Source organism: Leptopilina heterotoma, unplaced genomic scaffold (genome assembly GCF_015476425.1).
Source record: "Leptopilina heterotoma isolate Lh14 unplaced genomic scaffold, ASM1547642v1 Lhet_51, whole genome shotgun sequence".
Taxonomy (NCBI): Eukaryota; Metazoa; Arthropoda; class Insecta; order Hymenoptera; family Figitidae; genus Leptopilina; species Leptopilina heterotoma.
The window spans coordinates 3230958-3256989 of record NW_025111110.1 but is presented as its reverse complement, the minus strand read 5'-3'; the positions used below and the strand labels follow the sequence as shown (position 1 = coordinate 3256989).

At 21.3% G+C, this 26032-nt stretch overlaps 1 protein-coding gene across 3 annotated transcripts in view; it reads left to right on the top strand.

The window, feature by feature from the left end:
* LOC122507755 (octopamine receptor 1-like) overlaps positions 1-26032 on the top strand; it is a 197374-nt gene that overhangs the window by 148901 nt on the left and 22441 nt on the right. For all 3 annotated transcript variants that reach the window (XM_043620634.1, XM_043620632.1, XM_043620633.1), the window contains 2 exons: positions 15737-16018; positions 23435-23572. In XM_043620634.1, the coding sequence (XP_043476569.1) occupies positions 15869-16018; positions 23435-23572 (288 nt within the window). In that variant the 5' untranslated portion in view covers positions 15737-15868. The remainder of the gene's footprint in view (positions 1-15736; positions 16019-23434; positions 23573-26032) is intronic.

Genomic DNA, 26032 nt, shown 5'->3' with positions numbered 1-26032 from the left:
ATAGGTAGTTTGAAGAAAAATATTACAGAAAAACAATATGTAAAATAGAGTGTGTAAGAGTGCTGAGAATCATCGATATATGCTGATGGAGATTTTGGATTCTATGTAGGAAAAGACTTTCTTCCTTGGTAGCGATAAATAATTGGCCAGACGCTTTCAGAGCTAGAGAGAACGTATGATGCATAACATCTACGTCACGTTTATATAGATATAGAGTGTTTAATCGAGCTCAGGAAGTTGAATAAGAACTGCTTTACTATATAGATATGTAGAGTGAGAGGCGAGTGTCGACAATCGATATAGTAGTGTATTTTCAGCAATTGACGACAATACTCTATTGTGAAATTTGTAAACGCAAATTTCGATAATCATTATTTTTTAGGTACATTTTGACGTTTAATACTCTTCATCATTTAAGTAAAATGTATACATTTTACAAAGGCGAATATTTTTAATGTTGTGTGTTTGTCTGACAAAAATCTACTATTACTACTGAAATAGGCACAATCGTTAAAATCATGTCTGACTGAAATTTATGTTTACTACTTAAATAAGAAATTGATCACAATTACTAAAAACATGTCTGACTAAAATTTACTTCTACTACTTACATTATAAAATGAGTTTAGTACTCTGTCTGATGAAAATTAGTTATTTCTACTGAAATATAAAATCTATAATAATAATAACAACCGCATTACTACTTAAATTTTTTAATTTCCTTAGTATATTATGTCTGAACAAAATTAACTTTCACTACTGTTACTCAAAAATATTAGAATTACCCAGCTGAAAAAGTTCTTTGGAATTTCACTAGAATCATTATATATAAATTCTAGTGAATATTCTCTAGAATTTCACTAGAATCATTCTATATGAATTCTAGTGAATATTCTACAGAATTTCGCTAGAATGATTCTATACAATTTCTACATTAATTCTACTAAAATTTAGTAACTTTTAATTAGACAGAATATAAATTCGTGAAATAATATTTTTCAACTTTATATTATTAAATAATAATTTAAATTAAATTTTAACAATTAATTAAATTTTACATTTGATTTCTATGACAAATTTTAGGCTAAAATTGTTTATATCATTTAAATATATATCATTTATTTAACTTAGTAACAGGACTCGAACCAGTGAAAGTATTTAGAAATACGGATTTTACGGACCAAAAATTAAAAATTACGGACCAATTCCTAACAAAAATATAACCAGTCCGAGTCAAATAAGAAAAAATTTTACTTAAAACTCCATATTTTTCTTCATGTTTTATAATAAATGAAAATGGCAAATTGATAAAATCATTATTTTATATTCTAAGAATATTGTACTTCTTCAAAATTATATTCATCATTTCAATTCAATTATCAGTTTTAAGAATTTTTCACTAAGATCTTTTTTAAATCAATTAATTTTGAAAAACGTTCTTCTACAATTTTCACAATCCATTTATTTACAATATTCAATTTTACAAATTTCAATTATTCGTAAATTCTTCAATTAAATATATATTAGAAAATAAAAACTTCAAATAATATAAAAAAAAAAATTCAATTACACTTTTTTTAAAAAATTAATTCTAAAATTCAATTATTTCTAAAAATTCACGCTATATTGCTTTTAATATTCAATCATTACTATTCTATATTACTATTCTCATAAAGAATTTTACCAACATATTTTTAAATAATTGAATTCTTTCGACTATTTTTAATAAATTTTTTAAGAATAATTACATTTTTCGAGAATTTTGATTAATGTTGTATTAATGATAATTGAAATTCTGCATTGAGTTTTATTATTTATGAAAATAATTGAATTCCTAAGAAGAATTTTACTATTTTTTTAACATAATTAAATTTCTGCGAAGGATTTTATTACTCTTGAAAACAATTGAATTTCTGCAATAATTTGTAACTTCTACAAAATTAAATTTTTTTTTTAGTGTTAACTAAAATTTTTCTATAAATCCATTATTTTTAATATCTTTTAAAATAGTTTTTTGAGAATTTTCAAATTCATTTGTTTTTAACTAAAATTCTTTTTTAAATCAAATTTTATTAGACAATTCTACTAGAATTCAATTATTTAAATACCTATAAAAATAAATAATTTATTGAATAATTAAATTTTTCTTAAAATTGAATTCTCATAAAAAATGTTGTCAACAAATTTTGAAATAATTGAATTCGTTTGACGTATTTTTATAAAATTTTTAATAATAATTACATTTATCGAGAAATTCGATTAAAATTTTTATTAAAAATAATTAAAAATTTTCGATGAGTTTTACTATTTATGAAAATAATTAAATTTCTAAAAAGAATTATATTATTTGGAAAAATAATTTAATCCCTGTAAAAATGTTATTATTTATAAAAATAATTGATTTATATTGCGAAGAAATTTATAGAAAATTTGTAAATAATTGAATTTCTGTGAAATTTTTATTATTTTATGAAAATTATTAAATTGAGGGAAATTTTTTGAAAATAATTGAAATTTTGACAAGAATTTCATTAAAATTTTTGAAAATAATTGAATTTCGGAGCAGAATTTTATTATTTATAAGAATAATTGAAAGCTTGACGATAATTTTAAAAAAATTTTTGAACATAATTGAATTTGTGCTAAGAATTTTATTATTTAAAAAAATAATTGAATCCCTGTAAAAATGTTTTTATTTATGAAAATAATTGAATTATATTGCGAAGAAATTTATAAAAAAAATTGTAAATAATTTAATTTCTGTGAAATTTTTATTATTTTATGAAAATCATTAAATTGAGGAATGTTTTTAAAAATAATTGAAATTTCGCTAAGAATTTTATTAAAATTTTTGAAAATAATTGATTTATTTCACGAAATTTATATTCTTTCTAATTAAAAATCATTAAAATTTAGTAGAATTTATGTAGAAATTCTAATTCTAAAGAATCGATCTAGTGAAATTCTATATAGAATATTCACTAGAATTCATATAAAATGAACATATATTTATATTTACTAATTAATTCCGTGAACTTGACTTGACAAGGAGTAAAATTATCGTAATGGCTATCACAAATTTATCTGCATTTATCAAATAAAATTTATTGAATAATTTATTTATTTCTTATCGTAGAAAGATAAATAAATTTGGATTTATAAATTTCATATTCATAAATATATTTATTTATAATTAATACACAATAATTTATTTAGAAAAACATTTTAGAAATTTCGATATTACAAACATTTTTATGAAAAACTTTAGCGAATTTTATTTAGGAAAATCAATTTTTGATTAATTTACTTAACAAATTTTACAAAATTAATTATCTAGAATTGTTTTTAAAGAATTAATTTTTATGTAAAATTTTTTTAAATTATAATTATTTGTTTTTTTATAAATAATATTCCGTCTGCTTATTTTTTTACCTTTAATTTTAACGTCAATCAGTTGAGCTAATAATTTTTTTTTCCTTTATCTTTTTTTTTCTGATTTTGAAGTTGAAGATGTCGATAATTTTTATTTTAGGATTTATTGCGTCAGTGCAATTCATTAAAGCTACCAATATATTTTCTCTAAAGAGTTCGTGCATACTTTTATTTCAAACAGTTTTTCACTGACCTCTCCAAATTAATGAAAAGCAAGTGGTTAAATAAATTCATTTGATTTCAATTATACGACTTTTTATATACACTCTGCAAAATTTTCAACAAAATTTTTGGAAAACGGCAAACTCTTTTTCGTTTTATACCTTTTTTTCCTTTTTCCCATGTTTTTACTTTGGACTTTTTAAATTATTATATTATTAACTATACTAAATATTAATATAAATATAGTAAATAAATATAAATATAAAAAATTGTAATGCAATTAATAAAAAAGTTTATTATTATGGAACATCTAAATGTTTAGTAAGCTTACGCAAGACATAAAAAAATTTCAATTTGCAAAATTGATCAATTATTATAAAATCTTTATTGCCTACAAAGTGCAAAGTTTAAATAAAATATTTACAAGAATTTCTCAAATCATTAAAATAAACAAAAACTGTTATTAATTTATGTAAAAAAATTTCAGTAATTTAATTATAAATTTCTGTATTGTATAAAAGATTTAATTACATTAAAAGAGTTTGAAAATAAAACATAAAATATTTTCGTTTATAAAAGTAAAACAGAATGAAAATGGAAAATAATTATGTTCAGAAAAAGAATGTTGAATTTAATATTTAAATAAAAATTGAAAGTTTAACATTTAACTTTAACAAATTAATATTTAATTTAATTGTCCATATTGTTTCAATTAAATATAACAAATGTTAATATTAAAAAATTTAATAAAAGTATATTATTAGATTTTTTCGAGATTAGAATTACATTTAACAAACATACTATTTATAAAATTTAAAAAGAATTTAATAATACTTTTATTTGAAATGTGATGAAAACTAATATTAAATTTTTGTACGTTCAAATGCACGACAATATTTTTGTTACTTCTTCCAATTTATATTTTAGCTTAAAAATTATTTTGTGTATTAAAGAAATTAATAGCAATATAGCTAAATAAATATTTCATTTTTAAATAATTTATTTATTACTTTTATTAGGTCTTATTGACACTCAAAAATTATTAAATAATTTAAAATAGTTATTTTCCACGCTTGTTTAGTAATTTTCGAAAATATTTAAATAGAAAATAAAATTCGTTCATATAAACGTTCAAAACTTTACCAACATGATAAAAGCATCTTCTTTTACATTTTTTTTTTTTTTTGAAAAAAAAGTATACTTTTAAAGAATTAAATAACGTCATTTTGACAGATGAATATTATTTTATTTTAAAATTTTCCTCATCGTTTGATGAGTAGTTCTACGTGCAATGCATTTTCAACGATATTTCTGGTTCTCAGCAAATCTCCTCAAGAAAATTAAATATTCTTTCTCACTGTGAAATGTATCTCTCTCCTTTCTCTCTCTCCCTCTTATTATGCAAATATTCATTTTTAGCTAAAACAGATTTTATAAAGAGTAATAATATCTAAATTTTTAATTTCACTCTGAAAAAACTAGTGTTTGCAAAGGGGAATGTGAGGGAGAATTAATTAATTTTTAATACTCAAAAAAAAAAATTATTTTATTCACATTCTTTTAATTAGCAAGAAAAGAAAATTATTCTTTATTTTCAAATCAGACTTTATAATATTTTTTATCTCTATTGAATATGAGTATAAATTATAAAATAATTAAATTAATAAGTAAGAAGAGGGAGAGATTATTATTTTTTAATAATCAAATTTTTCACACTCAATAAACAATTTTATTCACTTTTCTTTCATTTTCAAGCAAAAAATTGGTCAGAAAATATTTTGACTCTTTTTGAATTTTTATTTTTTTCTAAAAATTGATAGATTTTGAAATCCATACGTAATTTTATAGAAAATATGTTTTTGTATAAATAAAAAAATTGCTGAATGAAAAAATTAATATTTACAAAAGTTTTATCATTCTTTCAAGAAAAAATAATAGTTTTTAGGTTAAGAATTTAAAAAACTATGATTATTATACGAAAACTCATTTGTTTTTTTTTCTAATTAATTTCAAAACATAAACTTTTTCAAAAAAAATGTTTTATCGAATAAATTTTTAATAATTTTTCGAAAAAGTTTATGTTCCGAGTTATTAAAAAAAACAAATGAGTTTTCGTATAATAAAATTTAATAATAATCATATTTTTTAAATTCTTAACCTGAAAACTATTTTTTTTTGAAAAAATACTGAAACTTTTGAAAATATTAATTTTTTCAATCAGCAATTTTTTTATGGGTGAAAAAACATATTTTCCACAAAATTACGTATGAATTTCAAAATCTATCAATTTTTAGAAAAAATAAAAATTCAAAAAGGGTCCAAATATTCTCTGACCAATTTTTTTTTATGACCATATTGAATTTCTCTCAAAAAAATTACTATAAAAATAATTTTCTTCATATAGCTCAAATATTTTGATTCACATTTTATTAATTTTAAAAGAAGTATTATTTTTAAAGATATTTTTAAATCAGACATTTTAATTGTATTTTCAATTCAATTATTTACAACAATTACAAGCATATTTTATTGTACGAAGTGAAAAAAATTTTTTCAATATTAAAATCTTAATTAATTATTTAAAGAATATTTTTATACGTATTTTTTTCTGCCCGTAATGTTTTTTTTATTATTTTTTCTACATGTTTTAAAAATCAAGTAGTAAAACAATTATAAATTAAAAATAATAAATAATAATAATAATTATAATAATAATACGAAAGGGTATTTTACCCGTATATATATGAAATAAATAAATAAATAATGATAAATAATAAAATAATAATTTGAATAATGCCGACTTGTTATCACAGAGAACAAAAGACAAGAGAATATAAAAAAAAAGATAAAATGATAAAAATAAAAAAATTTTTTCCCCATTTTCCCACTTTTTTTCCTTCTCTTATCTCTAATATTTTTGGAAATGAAAAATAGTGCAGTAGGTATAAAAAAAATATTCGAAAAATTCTATCAGAAAATACAACATATCTCTTATTGATTCTCACATTTTATAGTTTCATCTTCTCTCGTCTCGTTAAATCTTTGAGAAAAAAAAGAAACTTATGATTCTTTATTTTTCGTAAAATAAAATTTTTCTCTCAATCTTATAGACTATTTCCGGTGCCATATATGTATGTTGTCGTCAAATCGCCGCAAAAGGTCAAGGAAAAGATATATATTGAAAGAATTGGATGGATTTTTTTCTTGTTTCTCTTTTTTGGTGGTGGCTCTGACATTTTCCGCAAAGGCAATGCCAACTCCAATGTGTGTGTGTGTGTCCTCTTTGCGAGCGTATTTTGTGTATTTAAAAGAGTATCATCATCAGGTTTACAGGGGAGAAGGATTTTTTTTCCCTCTTTTTTTTTTTGGACACAAATAGTTAAAGCAAAAATTAAGGGCAGTGAACTTCTGATTTTAAAAGTCTTCAACAAAATTCGTTCAAAGTTAAAGTCGACCGTGTGCTTTTGATGTTAGTTTAAAGTTCCCATCTGCAAAGAGTTTAATCCCTACAGAGATTTCTTTATATATGCTTTAATACTGCTCTTCAGAAATTCTATCTTTATAGGATCAGCAAATACTTGAGGGAAAATTCCAAAGCACTTTATTTTACATTTCATTTTTTGTGTTTTTTTGGGTCTTTTGGTTTTTGTTTTCCGATTTGTTTTTTCTTTTCGTTTTCGTTTGTTTCTTTAATTTTTTGTTTTTCGTTGGTTTTTCGGAGTTCTCTTTGATTTTTTTGGACTTTGTTTTTATCTTAGTGATAGTTTTTAAAATAAATTATTAAAAAAAATGTGTAACTGAATTTGGTTTTGTTTCTGGTTTATTTGGTTTTGTATTTTTATGGAATTGGTTTTTGGTTTTTTTTTTAAATTTTTATTTGTTTCTTTTTATTTTTTTAAGGGACAGTTTTTTAAAAAAATAAATCACTCGCGAAAAAATGACGTATAATTATAATTTAATTAAAATGAAATATATCAAGAGTTAAATTACACGGAAACAGTTTAAACAAAATGTAAAGGATTATATTGGGCTATTGCTGATAATATTCAATTAAAACTTACAATAGCTGCGGATGTTTTGAATATGACTATGAAATGTGATTCAGGATTAAATTCCCCTTTCTGTTAATCCTCTTATAGTCAGAAACAATATTGATTTTTTGGTGCGAAGCAATGAATTTAGTTACCTCCATTGTACTTAATTGCCTGCAATATTATTCCAACAGAAAAATAATTTTTTTTTTCCTTTTATTTATTCAACATTTTCCAGTGTAGTGAAAAATTAATTTTCCACTTTTTTTATTTCATTTTAAAAAAAACTAGAAATTTCATTTTCAAAAAAATAGTATTTAAAAAAATAGTATAATATAAAAATGGTATATTTTTTTCACTTTAAAAAATCCAGCATTTTTTCGATCTCACAAAAATTTTTTTTTTTCTTTTGAGTTATTTTTCTCAATTCAACTGGAAATTTTATTTTCTATATTTTGAATCAAAGTTCCTTCTCCCTCCCTTCTATTTTTCATTTATTCCGAAAATAACAATAAAATATAAAATTTTGTAAATTTGTAAGCAAGTAAATATTTTTTTTTTTTATTTGCATTCGAATGTTACGGATCAACAAAGATACGTGAGGTTTTATAGAACAAACATGTCCCTCGTGCAATTGGTTATCAGTTGACAATTGTACATGTTTCAAATGCAGAAAAATTTGATTCCGCTACTAGTGATTTGTTCTATTTATTCTTTTCTTTTTCATTAGGGGAAAAAAAAGGAAGCAGAAAAATGTCAAAACAAAATTTATCAAATTTTTCTGCGATTCATTTTTTTTACTCTTATTTTTTATTTTATTTATTTATTAATATTTTTTTATTTTTCTACCAACAGTTTTTTGACAGTGTACATTAGAAATACATAAAATAAATAAAAAAAGTTTTTGTTCTATTTTCCATGAATTAATTTGAATTTAAATTTTGAAAATTGAAATTTCGATCTTATTTCAAAAATGATTTTGTGCCATAAAGAGATAAAATTTAATTAAGTAGTTTGAATTATTATTTCGTCGTTCAATCACACATGTGCAAGAACATGTTTCTATGATACATATAGTGTGATGAAGTCCGACAATAACTACACTATAATTGGTTATTATAGTGTTGTTCAAACACAAATACTAATAACCTGTCTTGCTATCAGCAAACTCTCTCCAATGTCCCTCCCAGGACATAATCTCTAGAACAACACTTGTATCAAAGTTATAATCATACTCCAGTGAATTATTAATTATTACCACATTTAGTAAAATATTTACATTTATCAAATTGTAATAATTTTCCCACTAAAGATAAAGAAAGAGAATTAAATAATAATAATAATAATAATGTTACAGCAAACAAATTTATTTCCCCAAGGGAATTAAAATATTTATTATTCAATAGCAAGCACAGATATCTTTATGAGAAACGAAAAAAAAATTTATCAAATTAATTATTTGCAGCAAAAGAGAAATTGTTAAAATGTATTATTTAAAGTAAAATAGAAATCAAATTAATTATTTAAAAAATTAAAGTAAAACAATTAAATTAAATTAAACAAAGTATTTATTATTCAAAAGCAAAAAAAAAGTTATTTTAAATAGAAAAATCTGTTTTAATTTACTTTGAAAATTAAAATTTGTTAAATTTAATCTTTAAAATAAATTAAAGTTTCTTATTTTTATAAAATTCTTAAATTTATTAATTACACTGAAATAAAATTTATTAAATTTATTATTCGAAATAAAAATGGTTGTTCAAATTATTATCTAAAAACGGGAAACTGTGTTAAATTTAATATTGAAATATTTAAAATGAAATAAAATTTGTCTTTGTTATTTCAAATAAAAAAAAATATTGTCAAATTTATTATTCAAAATAAAAAAGTTTGTTGAAAATGTGATAAAAAAATTAAATGTAAATTGAAATAAAATAAAATTTATCAAATTTTTTATTTTGAATAAAACAATATTTTCATTTTATTATCATTATACTTGAAACAAAACACAATTGTTTAAATTTATATTATTTGAAGTGTAAAATAAAATTGATCAAATTCATTATTTAAAATAAAATAATTTGTTAAAATTATTAGGTTGAAAATAATAAAATGTGTCAAAATTAATATTAAAATATTTAAAATGAAATAAAATTTGCGAATAAATATTAAAGTCTTTGTTATTCAATAGCAAACAAAGATTTATTAAATAGAAAAATCTGTTTTAATTTACTTTGAAAATTAAAATTTGTTAAATTTAATCTTTAAAATAAATTGAAATCTCTGATGTTTATTATTTAGTGTAAAAGAAAATTTATCAAGTTTATTATTCGAAATAGAAAAGTTTGTTCAAATTTATTTTAAAAAAGTAAAATATTTAAAATGAAATAAAGTTTGTCAAATTTGTTATTTAAAATCAAATAAAAAAATATTGTTATATTTATTACTGAAAATAAAAAAGTTAGTTGAAATTATTATTAAAAAAAAATAAATGTGAAATATTTCCAAAAATTACTGATTCGAAAAAGAATTACATAAATTTCGTTCGTTTAAACGTACAGAACTTTTGGATCATGTTTAACATTTTTCTGATTTTTTAAATTTGAATAAATAAATAAATAAATAAAAATAATCACTTTCATTACTCGTTATAATTAATTTTTAATTTTCGATTATTTACAACTTAGAAATTGTCGCAAAAATTACGAATTTACAAAATAATTTTCCTCTTTCCAAAGAAATCAAAAATTCTTTTCAAATATAACAATTGATAAAAAAAAATTGAAAAAAATTTCTTGTCAAATAAGTTAAAAGGATTTTCATTTAAATAACAATTGAAGAATTATATGAATACTATTCTATATCAAAAGAGGCTTAAAATGCAGATGTTACTTATGTCTGGATACATCAACGAGTATAATATAGTGCAACGGGCAATATTGTGCCGCTCCCACTTTTTAATGGCTCTACAATGACTGCACCGATTACAGAGAAATTTATAGGCGTATAAATAATATCGTCCAGCACATCTGACGTGTAGCAAAAATACACACAAAAAATAGGAATAACTGTATATATCACGAACAAGGGATTTGAAGATTGGAAAAATTTTTTTCTTTTTTTCTTTTTTCATTAAATTCAATGACAATTCTTAGTCGAAAATTTATTGCCCCAAAAATATATTTATCTATATATGCGCAAACAAAAAAAATATATCCACCAAAATTGATAACAAACTGTTTTGTCTGAAAAATAACTGGAAAAAAATATCTTTTTCTCATTCCACTCGTATGTAGAAACAAAAACCAATAATATATTTATTTACTCGGGTTTATATAAATATCAATTATTAATAAATGAAAAAATAAATATGAATGAAACAAATAAATAATTAAATAAAAAATAAATAATTAAATCCTTTTAAATAAATAAAAATAAATAAGAATAAATTAAAAATTTGTGCAAATATTTATTTATTTATTAAATAATCCCAACTCTAAATGTAAAAGTAAATTATAGATATTTTTGAATTTAATTTATATTCCATTTGCGGGTTTTGACAAGATCCGATTGAAAAAAGGATTTACAGAAAAGAAACGATGACATTGAAAAAGAAAACATAAATTTTCTGATCATTTCTCGTGACTGAGTATCGACATTACATTCGCGGTCTTTTGTGAAAGAGATGCATTGCAACAGTAGAATCTTCTTTCTGAATTCTTCATTCAGAAAACATCCAATTGAATGCCACAAAAGTTGAAAATTTTTTCTAATGAAACCATTCAAAAAAAGCTCTTGACTTTTGACATGTACATCCTATATATATGTAACTTTAATAAAGATAAAGTTAAGCTTCTCTTATTGGATAGAAACGAGTATTGCATTTTATTAAAAAAAAATTTTTCAAGCGTTTTTACTCCAATTTTTTTTTATTTTTTTAAAAGAACGACTATAAAGCAGAAGAAAAAATTTCACTTATTTTTAAAAAAATTGTAATCGAATTCCTCGAAAAATATTATTATTCTTCAACATTTAATTCAAATTCGTCAAAAGAATTCGATTATTTAAAAATTTGTTCATAAAATTCTTTAATAGAATTGAATTTTAGGAAATATTCAATTACTAAATAAATTGTTTATTTTTGCATTTCAATTATTGAATTCTAGTAGAATTTTCTAATAAAAATTGATTTTAAAATGAATTTCAGTTAACCTTTTACATTATAATTGAATATTAAAAGAATTACAGTGTGAATTTTTAGAAATAATTGAATTTTGAGAAGGTTTCAAATTTAAAATCTTTTAAAATCTAAATTTTTCATATTTTTGACTAAAAATTCTGTGGAATTATAAAATTTTTCGCAAGAATTCAATTATTTTTCATAAATAACAAAATTATTCTCAGAAATTAAATTTTTTTAATACAATTTTAAATAAATTCCTTGAAAAATTTAATTCTTCTTAAAAATTTTATTAAAATTCGTCCACAGAATTTAATTATACTTAAAAATTTGTTAATAAAATTCTTTATGAGAATTGAATTTTAAGAAACATTTTAAAATTCAATAAATTGTTTATTTTTGTATTTAAATACTTGAATTCTGGTAGAATAATCTAATAAAATTGATTTAAAAATGAATTTCATTTCAATTCAAATTTTAGATAATAATTGAATATTAAAAGCAATAAATAATAACATTCTTCGGAAGAAATCAGTTATTTTTAAAAATAATAAATTTTTTCAAAAAATTCAATTGTTTTCAACAAAATTTTAATAAATTCTTCGAAACAATTCAATGATTTTTTTAAAATAGTAGGTAAAATCTTTGTAAAAATTCAATTATTATCAATAAAATTTTCCAAAAAAGTTCAATTATTCTCTAAAATTTCTAAAAAATCTTCCTAAAAATTCAATTATCTTCATAAAAAGTAAAATTCTTTTGAAGAATTCAATTATTTTCAAAAATTTTAATAAAATTCTTCCTAAAAATTCAATTATCTTCATAAAAAATAAAATTCGCAAGAATTCAATTATCTTCATAAAAAAGTTAATTCTTTGGAAAATTTAAATTATTTTCATTAATAATAAAATTCTTCGGAGGATTCTAATTATTTTAAAAACAATTTTAATAAACTTAAAAAATCAAATATTTCATTATAATTACTAACAGACACGATTATTTTAAAAAGTTAAAAAAATTCTTTGTTAAATTCAACTATTTTAAAAAATTTTCAATTAAAATTATTCAAAAAACTGCATTATTAAAGAAAAAGCACACAGAAATTCATCAAAAGGATTTAATTATTTACAAAAACTCTAATAAAATTGTTTAAAAGAGTTAAATTTTCTATAAATAATTTTAATAAAATTTTAATAGTAAAATTATTAATTACTCTCTAAATTTAAATTAGTAAAAATCTTTACTAATTTGAATTAAAAACTGACTTTTTGCTTTTAAATTAGTAAATTTTATTAAAAAATTAGTGGAAAGAACTATTTATTAGTAAAATTTACTAATTCGAAAGCAAAAAGTCAGTCACTAATTCTAATAAGTAAACATTTTTACTAATTTAAATTTAGAGAATTCAATTATTATTAAGAAAATCGATTATATTCAATAATTAAAGAAATTTTTTGAAAGAATTCAATTATTGTCAAAACCTTTAATACCTACTATCTATTTATCGAAAGAATTAAATTATTTTCTATTTTTTAATAAAATTACTTGAATGAATTAAATTATTTTAGAAAATTGTAATTTTTCATAAAATTCAATTACTTTCAAAATTTTCAATTAAAATTATTAAAGAAACTTCATTATTTTAAAAAAATTGAAAGAAATTCTTAAAAAGAATTTAATTAGAATTTTTTTAAATTTTAATAAAATTTTTCGCGAAAATTCAATTATTTTCATAAACAATAAAATTCTTCTTAAAAATTCAATTATTTTCATAAATAATAAAATTCATAGCAGAATTTCAATTATTTTTAAAAAAAATTTTTATCGAATTTCTCGAAAAATGTTATTATTCTTAAAAATTTAATTGAAATTCGTCAAAAGAATTCAATTATTTGAAAATCTATTCATAAAACTCTTTAATAGAATTGAATTTTAGGAAACATTCAATTACTAAGTAAATTATTTATTTTTGGAATTTAATTTTTAAATAACTGAATTCTAGTAGAATTTTTTTTAATAAAAATTGATTTAAAAATTAATTTTACTTAACATTTTAAATTATAAATGAATATTAAAAAAATTGCAGTGTGAATTTTTAGAAATAATTGAATTTTGAAAAGATTTCAAATGAAAATCTTTGAAAATCTGAATTTTTCATATTTTTGCCTAACAATTCTGTGGAATTAATATTTTTGAAAAAGTTTAATATTGCGGATAAATAATAATAAAATTCTGCGAAGGAATTCAATTATTCGAAATTTTTGATAAAATTCTTTGCGAATAATTCAATGATTTTTAATACATTAATTTTAAAATTGAAAATATTTTAAAGGAAAAAATAATTAAAAAGTTAGGAAACAAAAAAGCAAGCAACAACTATAACTTCAAATTGCAAACAAATTACTGGAATACAACGATTATTGATATAGATAATCGATTTAAAGAAGAATTTTAGTTAAAAATTTTTGAAAATAATAATTGAATTGATAAGGATTTTATCACTCGGTCATCTATAATTATTATAATTATTTTTAATACAATTTTACAGGAATTGCTGAAAAATGGAATTATTCTTAAAAATTTAATTTCAATTCCATCGAAAAAATCAATTATTTAAAAAATGTTTTTTTTAAATTCTTTGGAAAAATTTAATTATTTACAAAAAAAATATTAAAATTTTTCACATTGATTTAAAATATTTTAATAAAAATATTCAATCAATTATTTTAAATACAATTTCAATTAAATTTTTTTGAAACAAATCAATTATTCTTTTAGATTTTAATAAAATTCTTCCCAAGAATTCAATTGTTTGCATAAATAATTCTTCTCAAGAATTCAATTATTTGCATAAATGATTCTTCCCAAGAATTCAATTATTTACATAAATAATTCTTCGAAAGAATTCAATTATTAAAGAGAAATACTAAAATTTATTATTCCGAAAATTCAATTATTTTGAGGCAATTTAACAAAATTCTTTGCAAAATTCAATTATTTTCATTAATAACAATATTCATCACAAGAATTTAATATTACATTTAATAGTAATAAATTTCTTCTTGGAAATTCAATTATATTAATAAAATTTAATAAAATTCTTTGCAAAATTCAATTATTTTCATAAATAATAAAATGCTTTTTAGGAATTCAATTATTTTCAAAAAAAATTTAATTAAATACCACACAGACATTTAATTATTGCAAAAAATTTTAATGTAATTCTTTGTAAAATTTAATTATTTTTGATAAGTTTTCGCAATTCAATGATTTTCAATATTTACTATTTTCGAAAAATATCTAAACAGAATTCAATTATTTAAAAAATTTGTTGTAAAAATCTTCATTAGAATGAAATTATTTTCATGAATAATATAAATTTCGCAGGAATTCAATTATTTAAATTAGAATCTACATAAAATTAGTCAGAAATCAATTATTTAAAAATTTTTATAAAATTCTTCGCAAGAATTAAATTATTTTTATAAATATTTAAATTCTTTAATGAATAATAAAATTGGTTGTATGAATTCAATTTATTAGCAGAATAAGAAAGAAGTAAATATTTTTGATGAAAATTAGGAAAAAGTTAGGAAAATAAAATATAGAATGGAATTTTTGTCAGTTTTGTGAAGTGTCTAAAACGAGTTTTGTTTGTTGTAAAGTTTAATTTTTCGATAGCTACTTTTTTACTACTTTTTTTAGTTATTAAGTTTATGAAAAATTGAATTTATAGTTTTAAGTAAAATATTCTCTCATTTGACTCGGACTGGTTATATATTTTTTTTAAATTAAAAATTACAGACCAATTGGTCCGTAATTTTTAAAGTCAGTATTTTTAAATACTTTGACTGGTTCGAGCCCAGAAATAAAGTGAATAAATTGAAAAAAGAAAATTAACGGAAAATTCTTTTTTTTCCCTGTTTTCTAGGCGCACTACAAGAATCAAGTTGTTCGGCAAAGCGGTGGATTGACAGAAAATGTGATTTATCGCCTCGTTGAGGATCAAAACATCTTGCACGAATGGATAGAAATCATAGTGCACTGACGGAGGACAAGCATAATGGTGAACGAGAGCGTAGGCTACACGGATGAGCAACGATGGAATCAATCGGCTGGAGAGGAGTTACGAAACCTAGAAACCGAGTACCTACCCTCCTGGTCTGATCTTGCGCTTGCTGCTTTGTTCTTGATCCTCATTGTCGTCACCATTGTAAGCAAGTCCTTTAAACTTGACTGACTCGATGTTATTGGCGCGTCTTGTAGTTTACTATAGTCTACATAAATTAATTACATTGACCTCCCTCACGATGCTGAATGGTATCCGAACTCAAACTTTTCATGCGCGCTAAGAACCCCCCCCCCCCTCCCCCCTCTCTCACTCTCTCTCCTTCTCTATTTCTCACCACTTCAAAACGAATTATTAATTTTCTTAAAAGTCTTAAATTATGACACTAAAGTGGATCAAATTGATGAGAAAAATTTAAATGAATTTTTGATTTGATACACATTTTTGTGATCAATTCGTTGCATTTTGATACTATTAGGTTAATAGTGAAAAAGAAGAATAAATATTTTTTGATTTAAAATAAATTTTTTACAACAAGAAAATAATACAAGTCTAAAAAATAATTTTGTTTTTGTCAACATTTTCTTTTTTTTTTTTAATTTAAACTTAAATTTTGTTAGTTTTCCATTTAGACAAAAAATCGAGAAATTATCAAGATTTTGATAGAAAAAAGTAATTTTGTTTTTCCCTGATTTTTGACTGATTTAGAGACAAAATTTTAACTTTTTATCTGAGTAATTATTTCCATCAATTATTATTTTTTACAATAATTTTTAACTAAAATTCTTCTTTAAATCAATTATTTATTAATAATTTTTGTAAAGGTTCTTTGCGAATTTTCAAATCCATTTGTTTAAAATTCAATTTTTTTCAAAATTTGAATTCTTCGTAAATTCTTTAATAAAATATACATTAGAAGACAAAAACTTCAAATAATTGTTTTAAAAAATTTCGATTTTCTAAAAAATTAATTTTACAAAAATGTTAGTTAAAGGAATGAACAAATTCAGATTTTTAAAAATTTTAATTTGAAACCTTTTTAAAAATCAATTATTTCTGAAATAATTCATGATATAGGTAATGCACTTAATATTCAGTTATCTAAAATTTTAATTGAAATTCGTTTTTAAATAATTCTTATTTGCAAATTCTACAAAATTCAATTTATTAACCTAAATACAAAAATAAATAATTCATTGAATAATTGAATGTTTCTTATTGAATTCTCATAAAAAATTTTATCAACAAATTTTTAAATAATTGAATTCTTTCGACGAATTTTGAAAAAAAATTTTAAGAATAATTACATTTTTCGAGCAATTCATTGAAAATTGTATTGAAAAAAATTTAATTCCTGAGAATAATTTTGTTATTTATGAAAAATAATTGAAATTTTTTTAAAATAATTGAATTCATTTGGAAAATTTTATTAAAATTGTAAATATCTATATTGAGAAAAATTTCTGAAAATATAATTAAAATTTTGCAAAGAATTTTATTAAAATTTTTGAAAATAATTCGATTTCTGCAATAATTTGTAACTTCTCCAAAATTCAGTTTTCTTTTAGTGCCTTTAACTAAAATTTTTCCAGAAATCTATTATTTTTATTTTAATAATTTTTGAAAAAGTGCTTTGAGAATTTGAAATTTATTTGTTTACAATTCAATTTTACAAAATTTCAATTATTTGGAAATTCTCCAATTAAATATATATTAGAAAATAAAAAACTTCAAATATTTTCAAAAAAAAAATTCGGAATGTTAAACTTTTTCAAAAAAATTAATTCCACAGAATTGTTTGTTAAAAATATGAAAAATTAAGATTTTCAAAGATTTGAATTTGAAACCTTTTAAAAATTCAATTATTTTTAAAACTTCACACTGCAATTCTTTTATTATTCAATTATAATCTCAACGGTTAACTGAAATTAATTTTTAAATAAATTTTTATTAGATAATTCTATTAGAATTAAATTATTTAAATGCAAAAATAAATAATTTATTTAGTAATTGAATGTTTCCTAAAATTAAATTCTATTTTATGAACATATTTTTAAATTCGATTAAAATTGTTTTAAAAATAATTGAAACTCTGCAAATGAGTTTTATTATTTACGAAAATAATTGAATTCCTGTCAAAACTTTATTATTTATTAAAAATTTAAAATAATTGAATTAATACGAAGAAATTTATAATAAATTTTTAAATAATTGAAATCCTGTGAAATTTTTATTATTTATGTAAATAATTAAATGGTTGCACAGTATTTTATTAAATTTTTTTTGGTAATAATTAAATTCTTCTATAAAAATTTTATTAAAATATTATATATATTGAAAATCATTGAATTGAGGAAAATTTCTTAAAATAATTGTAATTTTTTTTCGTAGTTTTGTCAAGAATTCTATTAAAATTTGTGAAAATAATTTAATTCTTTCGACAAATTTTGATTCAAATTGTATTAAAAATAATTGGAATTCTGGGATGAGTTTTATTATTTATGAAAATAATTGAATGCCTGTAAAAAATGTTATTATTTTTGAAAATAATTGAATTATTGGGAAGAAATGTATAAAAAATTTGTAAATAATTAAAATCCTGTGAAATTTTTTTTATTTATGAAAATGATTAAATGTTTGCGTAGAATTTTATTAAATTTTTTTGAATAATTGAATTCTTTTGGAAAATTTTATTAAAATATTAGATATTAAGAATCATTGAATTGAAGCATTTTTTTGAAAATAATTGAAATTTTGCCAGGAATTTTATTAATACCTTTGGCAATCCTGATTATAAACAATTTTAAATTAAATTTAAAAATTAAAGGATTTTCAGATTAAATTTCAAAGGGAAATTTTCATCTTAATTTCAGAACAAATTTTCCTGAGTGAAAAAGAGAGATTAACTGTCAGTAATAGTCAATTTCTTATTATTCAATTCCAGTGAAAAAGAGATCAAAGAAAATTATAGAAATTTTCCATTTTTCGAATTTTTAACGCAAAATATTTCCTCAATATAGTAATACGTAAACAAGGTCATGGAAATTTTTCAAAAATTCACAGAGAAATATCTCAAGAAAACTCCTGGGAATCCCTCACAACTGTCTGTATATTTCATATTCTCTGATTTTCAAAAGTTCCTTCCACAGTGAAAATCACTTCATGTTTATAAAAATCCTTCCAACGATTTATAACTTTTTTTTTCTCGTCCTGCTTTTCTATTTTTACCTTTCAACATAAACATGTTTTCGTCTCCTGGAAGACATAATTAAAATTTACCAACATTGTATGTATAGAAATGAAAAAAATCAGTTCAAAAGAACAGGTAAGAGAATAAAAATAAAAACAAAAAGTAATAATAATTAAAATAATAATAATAATAATAATAATAATAATAATAATAATAATAATAATAATAATAATAATAATAATAATAAACAGTAATAAAGAATAAATATAAAAGAAAATTTCAAACATAAAATTTGATTCAATTATATTAGAATAGAATAAGACAATATTGTATACTAATCGAACAACAAGGGAGGACATAAAAGAAAAATTCAAGCGACGGGGAAAAAGAATTTAATTTCCAATAATTGTTGTACTAATAGCAATAAACTCGCGCAGCGACTTTGCGCAATTAATTTGCAACTGTCGAGAACTTCCCTTCATTGTCAACTGGATTCACGAAACGGAGATAGATGGGTTTAACCTTTGTTGCTTGGCATAATAGTAATTGCAGGACCAGATAAGAATTGAATTTCCGGTGAATAAATTTCTGCTGACTCTCGAATCGTTATATTTCCCCATCTAATTTAATTTCAATTCGCTACCAAAGATTAAATACGAGCGATTATAAATAATCTACGTGTAGTTGTCAATTCTGTGTAATATAAGAAAAAATTGGATAGTAAAAAAATTGTTTTCTTTTTTTTTTAAATTTATAATACTTATTTTTTTAAATAAAAAGTATATTTTTTTTCTCATGCAAGACGCAAAGACATTATCCCACTTTTCAATTTGTGAGATTTTAATACCAGGGAAATATTCTCCTTGACATATATTTCAACCAGACATGGAATGTAAAATATGCATTTTGAAATATGCGTATTTGTGGCTCAGTATGTTACCTTCTTTTGCATTCAAAATAATTTTAACATATTTTCCAAGATTTATCAATATCGGAGGAATTTTAGAACAAAAATCATTTTCTCTCTTAGTATTTTTCATAAATTTCTGCAGTTCTCTTTGGTTTTTTACTTTTTTTAGTTTTTTTTCCATTTTTAAAAATTTTAATTTCTCTTATTCAAAATAATGTGGAAAATTTTAATCTTTTTACTGGTGGAAAATTTGTTTCGTAAACAAAAGTATTTAATATAATTTATTTATTTTAGTTATAGAAAATTGATTGCTTCCTTAATTTGAATTATAATAATTGAAAATAAAGAAAAATTTAATAGCAAAAAGTTAAAAATTTAATATGTATTTAAATTATATATTAATTGAAAATTGACTTTTAGTTAAAAATTCTCTATAAAAAAAATTTAATTTAAAAAAAAATTCGAATTATTTTGATTAAATTTCATTTTAATTAAATTAATAAATAAATATAAAAATATTTAATTAAATAAATACAAATAAAAATTCTGGCGAGTTTTAAAAAAGTTTGAATTATTTTGATATAATTTAATTTGTAGTAATTTAGTAAATGAATATATAAAAATAGTTAATTAAATAAAAAGAAAAAAAAGATCTGATGATTTAAAAAAAAAATTCAAATTATTTTGTCAAATTTTTTTTTTAAAGACAATATTAAAAAAAGTGGTATTCAGAACATATAATAGCATCCGTTATGTGGTGTATTTACTCTGGGAACTTTTGATAAAGTAAACAAAACTCTTACAGAGCTCGAGGGTAATCTATGAATGTTTGATCCTTCTCTTTATGCAGATGTTATTAATCCTTCCATCCCTCAGATTCAAATTCCCACACTTTCATACATTGCAAATTTTTTTTTTTTAATACTTTTTCGAAATAATAATTCAGATTAAAAGAATTTACACAATAAAGATGTTTATTGAAAAATGCATTTTGAAATAGAAAGAAAATGTAATCTGAAAAATAACTAACTAAATATATAAAAAAAAGTGACTAAATTGGTATTAAAATCTTTCCTGATTTTTCTTTCTTCAAGCAGCAACTGAAAATAATAACTGATTTTATGATAAGAGAAATAAATTTTAAACCAGGAATTTCTACTTTTTTTGTAAAAAAATAGAAAAATAGTTTTAAAAAAAGTGAGGCCTCAACAAAATAGTTAAATATTGAAACACAGTAATAATTTTCACAAAAAATATTGAATAAAAATTTGTAACTAATACTAAAAAAGAAAATGATTTTTTAAAAAAAAATACTTATTTTTAGTGAAAAGAAGTAATTAAACAAAGTAATAAAAGTTAATTTGTATTTAAATTTATTCTTATAGTCAAATCTAAAACAGCCAAATTGTTATAGATATAAACAAAATTTGTACAAAAAAATATTAAGTTCAACTAAAAAGTAACTGATTAGAAAAACTATTTTTTTTAGTAAAAAAGAAGAAAATAAACAGAATATTGTCAAAATTGAGAAAATAATAATTTTGATTAAAATATTTGCCCAATAAAAATGAAAAATAAAAAAATAAAATAAATACAAAAAAAAACTAGAAAAAAGTAATTGAACATAAAAAAGAAAACGAATCTTGAGGAGAAAAATAACTAAAAAAAATAATCAAATATTATAAACAAATAATTTGGTTTAAATAAATCTGTTCAATAAAAATTTTAAAGTGCAAATAAAAAAATGAGACTGATTTAAAAATAACTAATTTTTATTTATAAAAAGAAAGTATAAAAAAATTGTAAAATTTGACAAAGTAATAATTTCGATTTGAAAAATGAGTAAAATAGAAATATTAGATAAAAGTTAAATAAAGTGAACTAATTATTATTCAAAAAAAAAAAACTTTTTAAATTTGAAAACAAGTAAAAAGTAGTAAAGTTAATAATAGATTTAATTTGCATTAAGTAACAAGCTTACGATAAAAACTATCAAAGGACATTAAAAAAAAATTAAAAATGAAATCTACTTAAAATTACATAAGCATAATTGAATAATATAGAAAATAAAAAAAAAATTGGAGGTTAACTTAAGAGATTGATATCGAAGAAAAACAGAAGGAATATGGAGTAAAATACACGTATTTTTTAATTTTTTCTCATGGCTTACCAAATAAGATAGTTACTACTGATTTTTTTATTTCTCAAAAAAAAAAATCTGACCAAAATTGTTCTCTACTACTTGTTTTAAAAATAGAATACTTTATGTCTTACCAAACATTAATATTACTACTTGAATTAAAATTTTAGGAATTAAATACGTCATGGCTGACCAAATAAGATAGTTACTACTGATTTTTTCATTTCTCAAGAAAAGTCTGACCAAAATTAATCTCTACTACTTGTTTTCAAAATAGAATACTTTATGTCTGACCAAAAATGAATTTTTCTACTTGAATTAACATTTTAAGAATTAAATACGTTTGGTTGACAATATCAGACATTTACTACTAATTTTTTTCATTTCTTAAAAAGAGTCTGACCAAAATTGTCCTCTACTACTAGTTTTCAAAATAGAATAATTTATGTCTGCCGAAATATTAATATTACTGCTTCAAATTAAAAATTTAAGAATTAAATACGTTTGGCTGACCATATTAGAGATTTACTACAAATTTTTTTATTTCTTAAAAGAAAGTCTGACCAAAATTTTCCTATACTACTTGTTTTCAAAATAGAATACTTTATGGCTGATCAAATTAAATACGTTTGGCTGACCATATCAGACATTTAATACTGATTTTTTTATTTCTCAATGAAAAGTCTGACCAAAATTGTTCTCTACTACTTGTTTTCAAAATAGAATACTTTATGTCTGACCAAAAATTAATATAACTACTTAAATAAAAAATGTAAAAATTAAATACGTTTTGGCTGACCAATATCAGACATTTACTACTAATTTTTCCATTTCTAAAGATAAGTCTGACCAAAATTGTTTTCTACTACTTGCTTTTAAAGTAGAATTTTTTATGTCTGACCAAATATTAATATCACTACTTGCTTTTGAATCATAAGGCTGCATACGTTTTGTCTGACAATTTCCGACATTTACTACTGATTTCCGATAAAAAAAATTGAATTAAAATTTCACCTGGAATGACAGTGAGAAATATTAATGAATAACCTTCTCAATACAAATATATGCCACAGTTTTTCTAAGGATATCAAATTGAGACAAAAAACGTAATAAAATAATAGTTGCGAAGCAACTATTTTGATACGTTTTTTGTCTCAATTTACTATACTTAGAAAAAACTGCATGCCAAAAAAAATTATATATACATAATTTTTTCCTAATTTTCCAAGAGACAATTTATAAGAAAACACAAAAGTCCTCCTATATCTAGCAATTTATAAAAAATGAATCATATGTGAAACCTTTGATTTTTTATTCTAGGTCGGAAACACGCTCGTAATCGCTGCAGTAATTACGACCAGGCGACTGCGGTCCGTCACTAATTGTTTCGTGTCCAGTCTGGCAGCTGCGGATTTATTGGTTGGTTTGGCAGTAATGCCACCAGCCGTACTATTGCAAGTGCGTATATATGCTCTTCCTTTACCGCTAATTAACAATTACCTATCGCAGATTCTCCATATATAACGCGCGTCTAACTAAGGTATCTAGAAATTCAATACCCCCCCCCACCCCACCCCACTTCACCTCAACCCTAATACTCGCACTCACTCACACATGCACACATAGTTAACCACTTAAAGGGAGAGTTGTGCCCTCATTCACAATAAAACGATTCCATAACAGTAATTACATTAAACGCGGAAGCTTGATAAATTCACGTTCAATATTACATTCACGTAAGCAGAAATCCCACATTATTCATTCATACAATACAATTGTTGCCGTCAAAAATTATATTAAATCATAATATTTTTATTTTGAAACTATTGTATTGTTCGAAATTTCAATTTGTTAACAAATAAAACTAATTCGAATTGACTGATTTTTTGCTTTAGAATTAGTAAATTTTACAAATACATTCAGTAGTAACTTTATGTCTGACTACATATTGATATTACTACTTACTTGTATCAGCATTAAAAGAATTATGTCTGACAGAATATAATTTAATTTGTACTACTTGTATTATAATTATAAAAAAAAAGAAAATTGTCTGACGAGTAATTGACTCTACTACTGAATCTTGAATGTGCAATTATTAAATATATATCTTGTTAGACCCAAAGTAGAAAATACTACTGAAAATAATTCCAATTATTTAACGATAACATTTGTCTGACTAAAATTAACATTTACTACTTACTAAGTTATTGCTAGAACACTTCCAATTAATATCTGGGTCATAAAAATTAATTTAATTCACAATTCATAAAAAGTAACCACAGCCGATAATCAGCAGAAGATGAAACATTATTTTTGAGCGAACTTTTTCTTCTGTTTACTAAGAATTTTTGGTCATAAAATTTTCTACTGGTTCTAAATTATTACTAGAACAATTTCAATTAATATCTGGGTCATAAAAATTAATTTAATTCACAATTCATAAAAAGTAACCACAGCCGATAATCAGCAGAAGATAAAAAATTATTTTTAAAAGAACTTTATCTTCTGTTTACTGTTTACTGTTTGCTAGTACAAAAATTGTTTACTGATCCCGAACTATTGACAGAACAATTTTAATTAATATTTAGGTCATCAAAATTAATTTACTTTACATTTCTTAAAAACTAACCACAGTCGATAATCAGCAGAAAATGAAAGGATTATTTTTTGAGCGAACTTTATCTTCTGTTACTAACTGTTGTTAGTAATATTACTACTTGTCTTTAAATTAAAATAATTAATTTCTTCTTGGCTGACCATATCAGACATTTACTACTAATTTTTTCATTTCTCACGAAAAGTCTGACCAACATTGTTCTCTACTACTTGATTTCAAAATACGAGATGTCTTTAAAATTAAATTCTTTTTATTGGAAAAATGTTGCTTTTCTGCAAAAATATCAAATTTAAAAAAGTTTTGAATGGATAAAAAATATTTTTACATTAAACATAAAATTTTCAGGAAATTAGTTTGATTTAAACCCGAAGTATAAAAAAATGTTTCTTTAAAGAATAAAAAATATATATCTATTAATAAGAAAATAATCTTTTAAATGTCTAAATCTTATCATGTCAAAAGCATAAGAAAGTTAATTTTAAGGAAAAGTTCGTTTTTAAAATAAACAGCAATTTGACAATAAAAGCATTTTCATCCCCCACTGCAAAAAATTCATGTCGTCAGTAGTAAAATCAAATTTAGTCAGACATTATACATAATTAAATCTCTTTAATTTACTTACGATATCATCTGTCTGATCATAATTGATATCTACTACTTGAACAAAAATTAGAAAAATTTAATTCTTTCCATCTGGTCAATTTTTGTTCTTATACAAGTAGAAAAGCCTTACTTTAGTCGGACAAATCGTGTGATGAAATGTGACGAAATTATAAAAAAGAATTCAGTGCGTTTCTCGTCTGACTAAAAATTGATTTCACTACTGACAATTTGCCATTAAAATCATTTCTTTCCCTCTAGTTCGAAAAAATCCATGTCATCAGTAGTAAAATCACGTTTAGTCAGACATTATACCTAATTCAATTTTTTCTCCTAAAAAAAAAGACTTGATTTAAAATAAAATTTTATTTTTCAATACAAAACAAACTGAACCAATTTTTTTTCTCAAATCGTGATACAGTGACAGTTGCATAAAATAGTGACAAAAAAAGGCAAAAAAAAAAAATTTGTCATCACACCACCACAGTAATCGTATATATTCTGCAAATTGGTGATATATGAAAAAAAAATTTACAACATTTGTTAATGAAACAATATATTTTTTTTCTGCTATAAAATTTTTTTCCAATCTTTTTAACAATTTTTTTTTGTCTCATTTCAGAGCACTTTTTTTATCTCATGTGAAGCCCGTGAGCAATTCGATTGCACTTTATTTTTTAAAAAGTCGTCTCATGGCT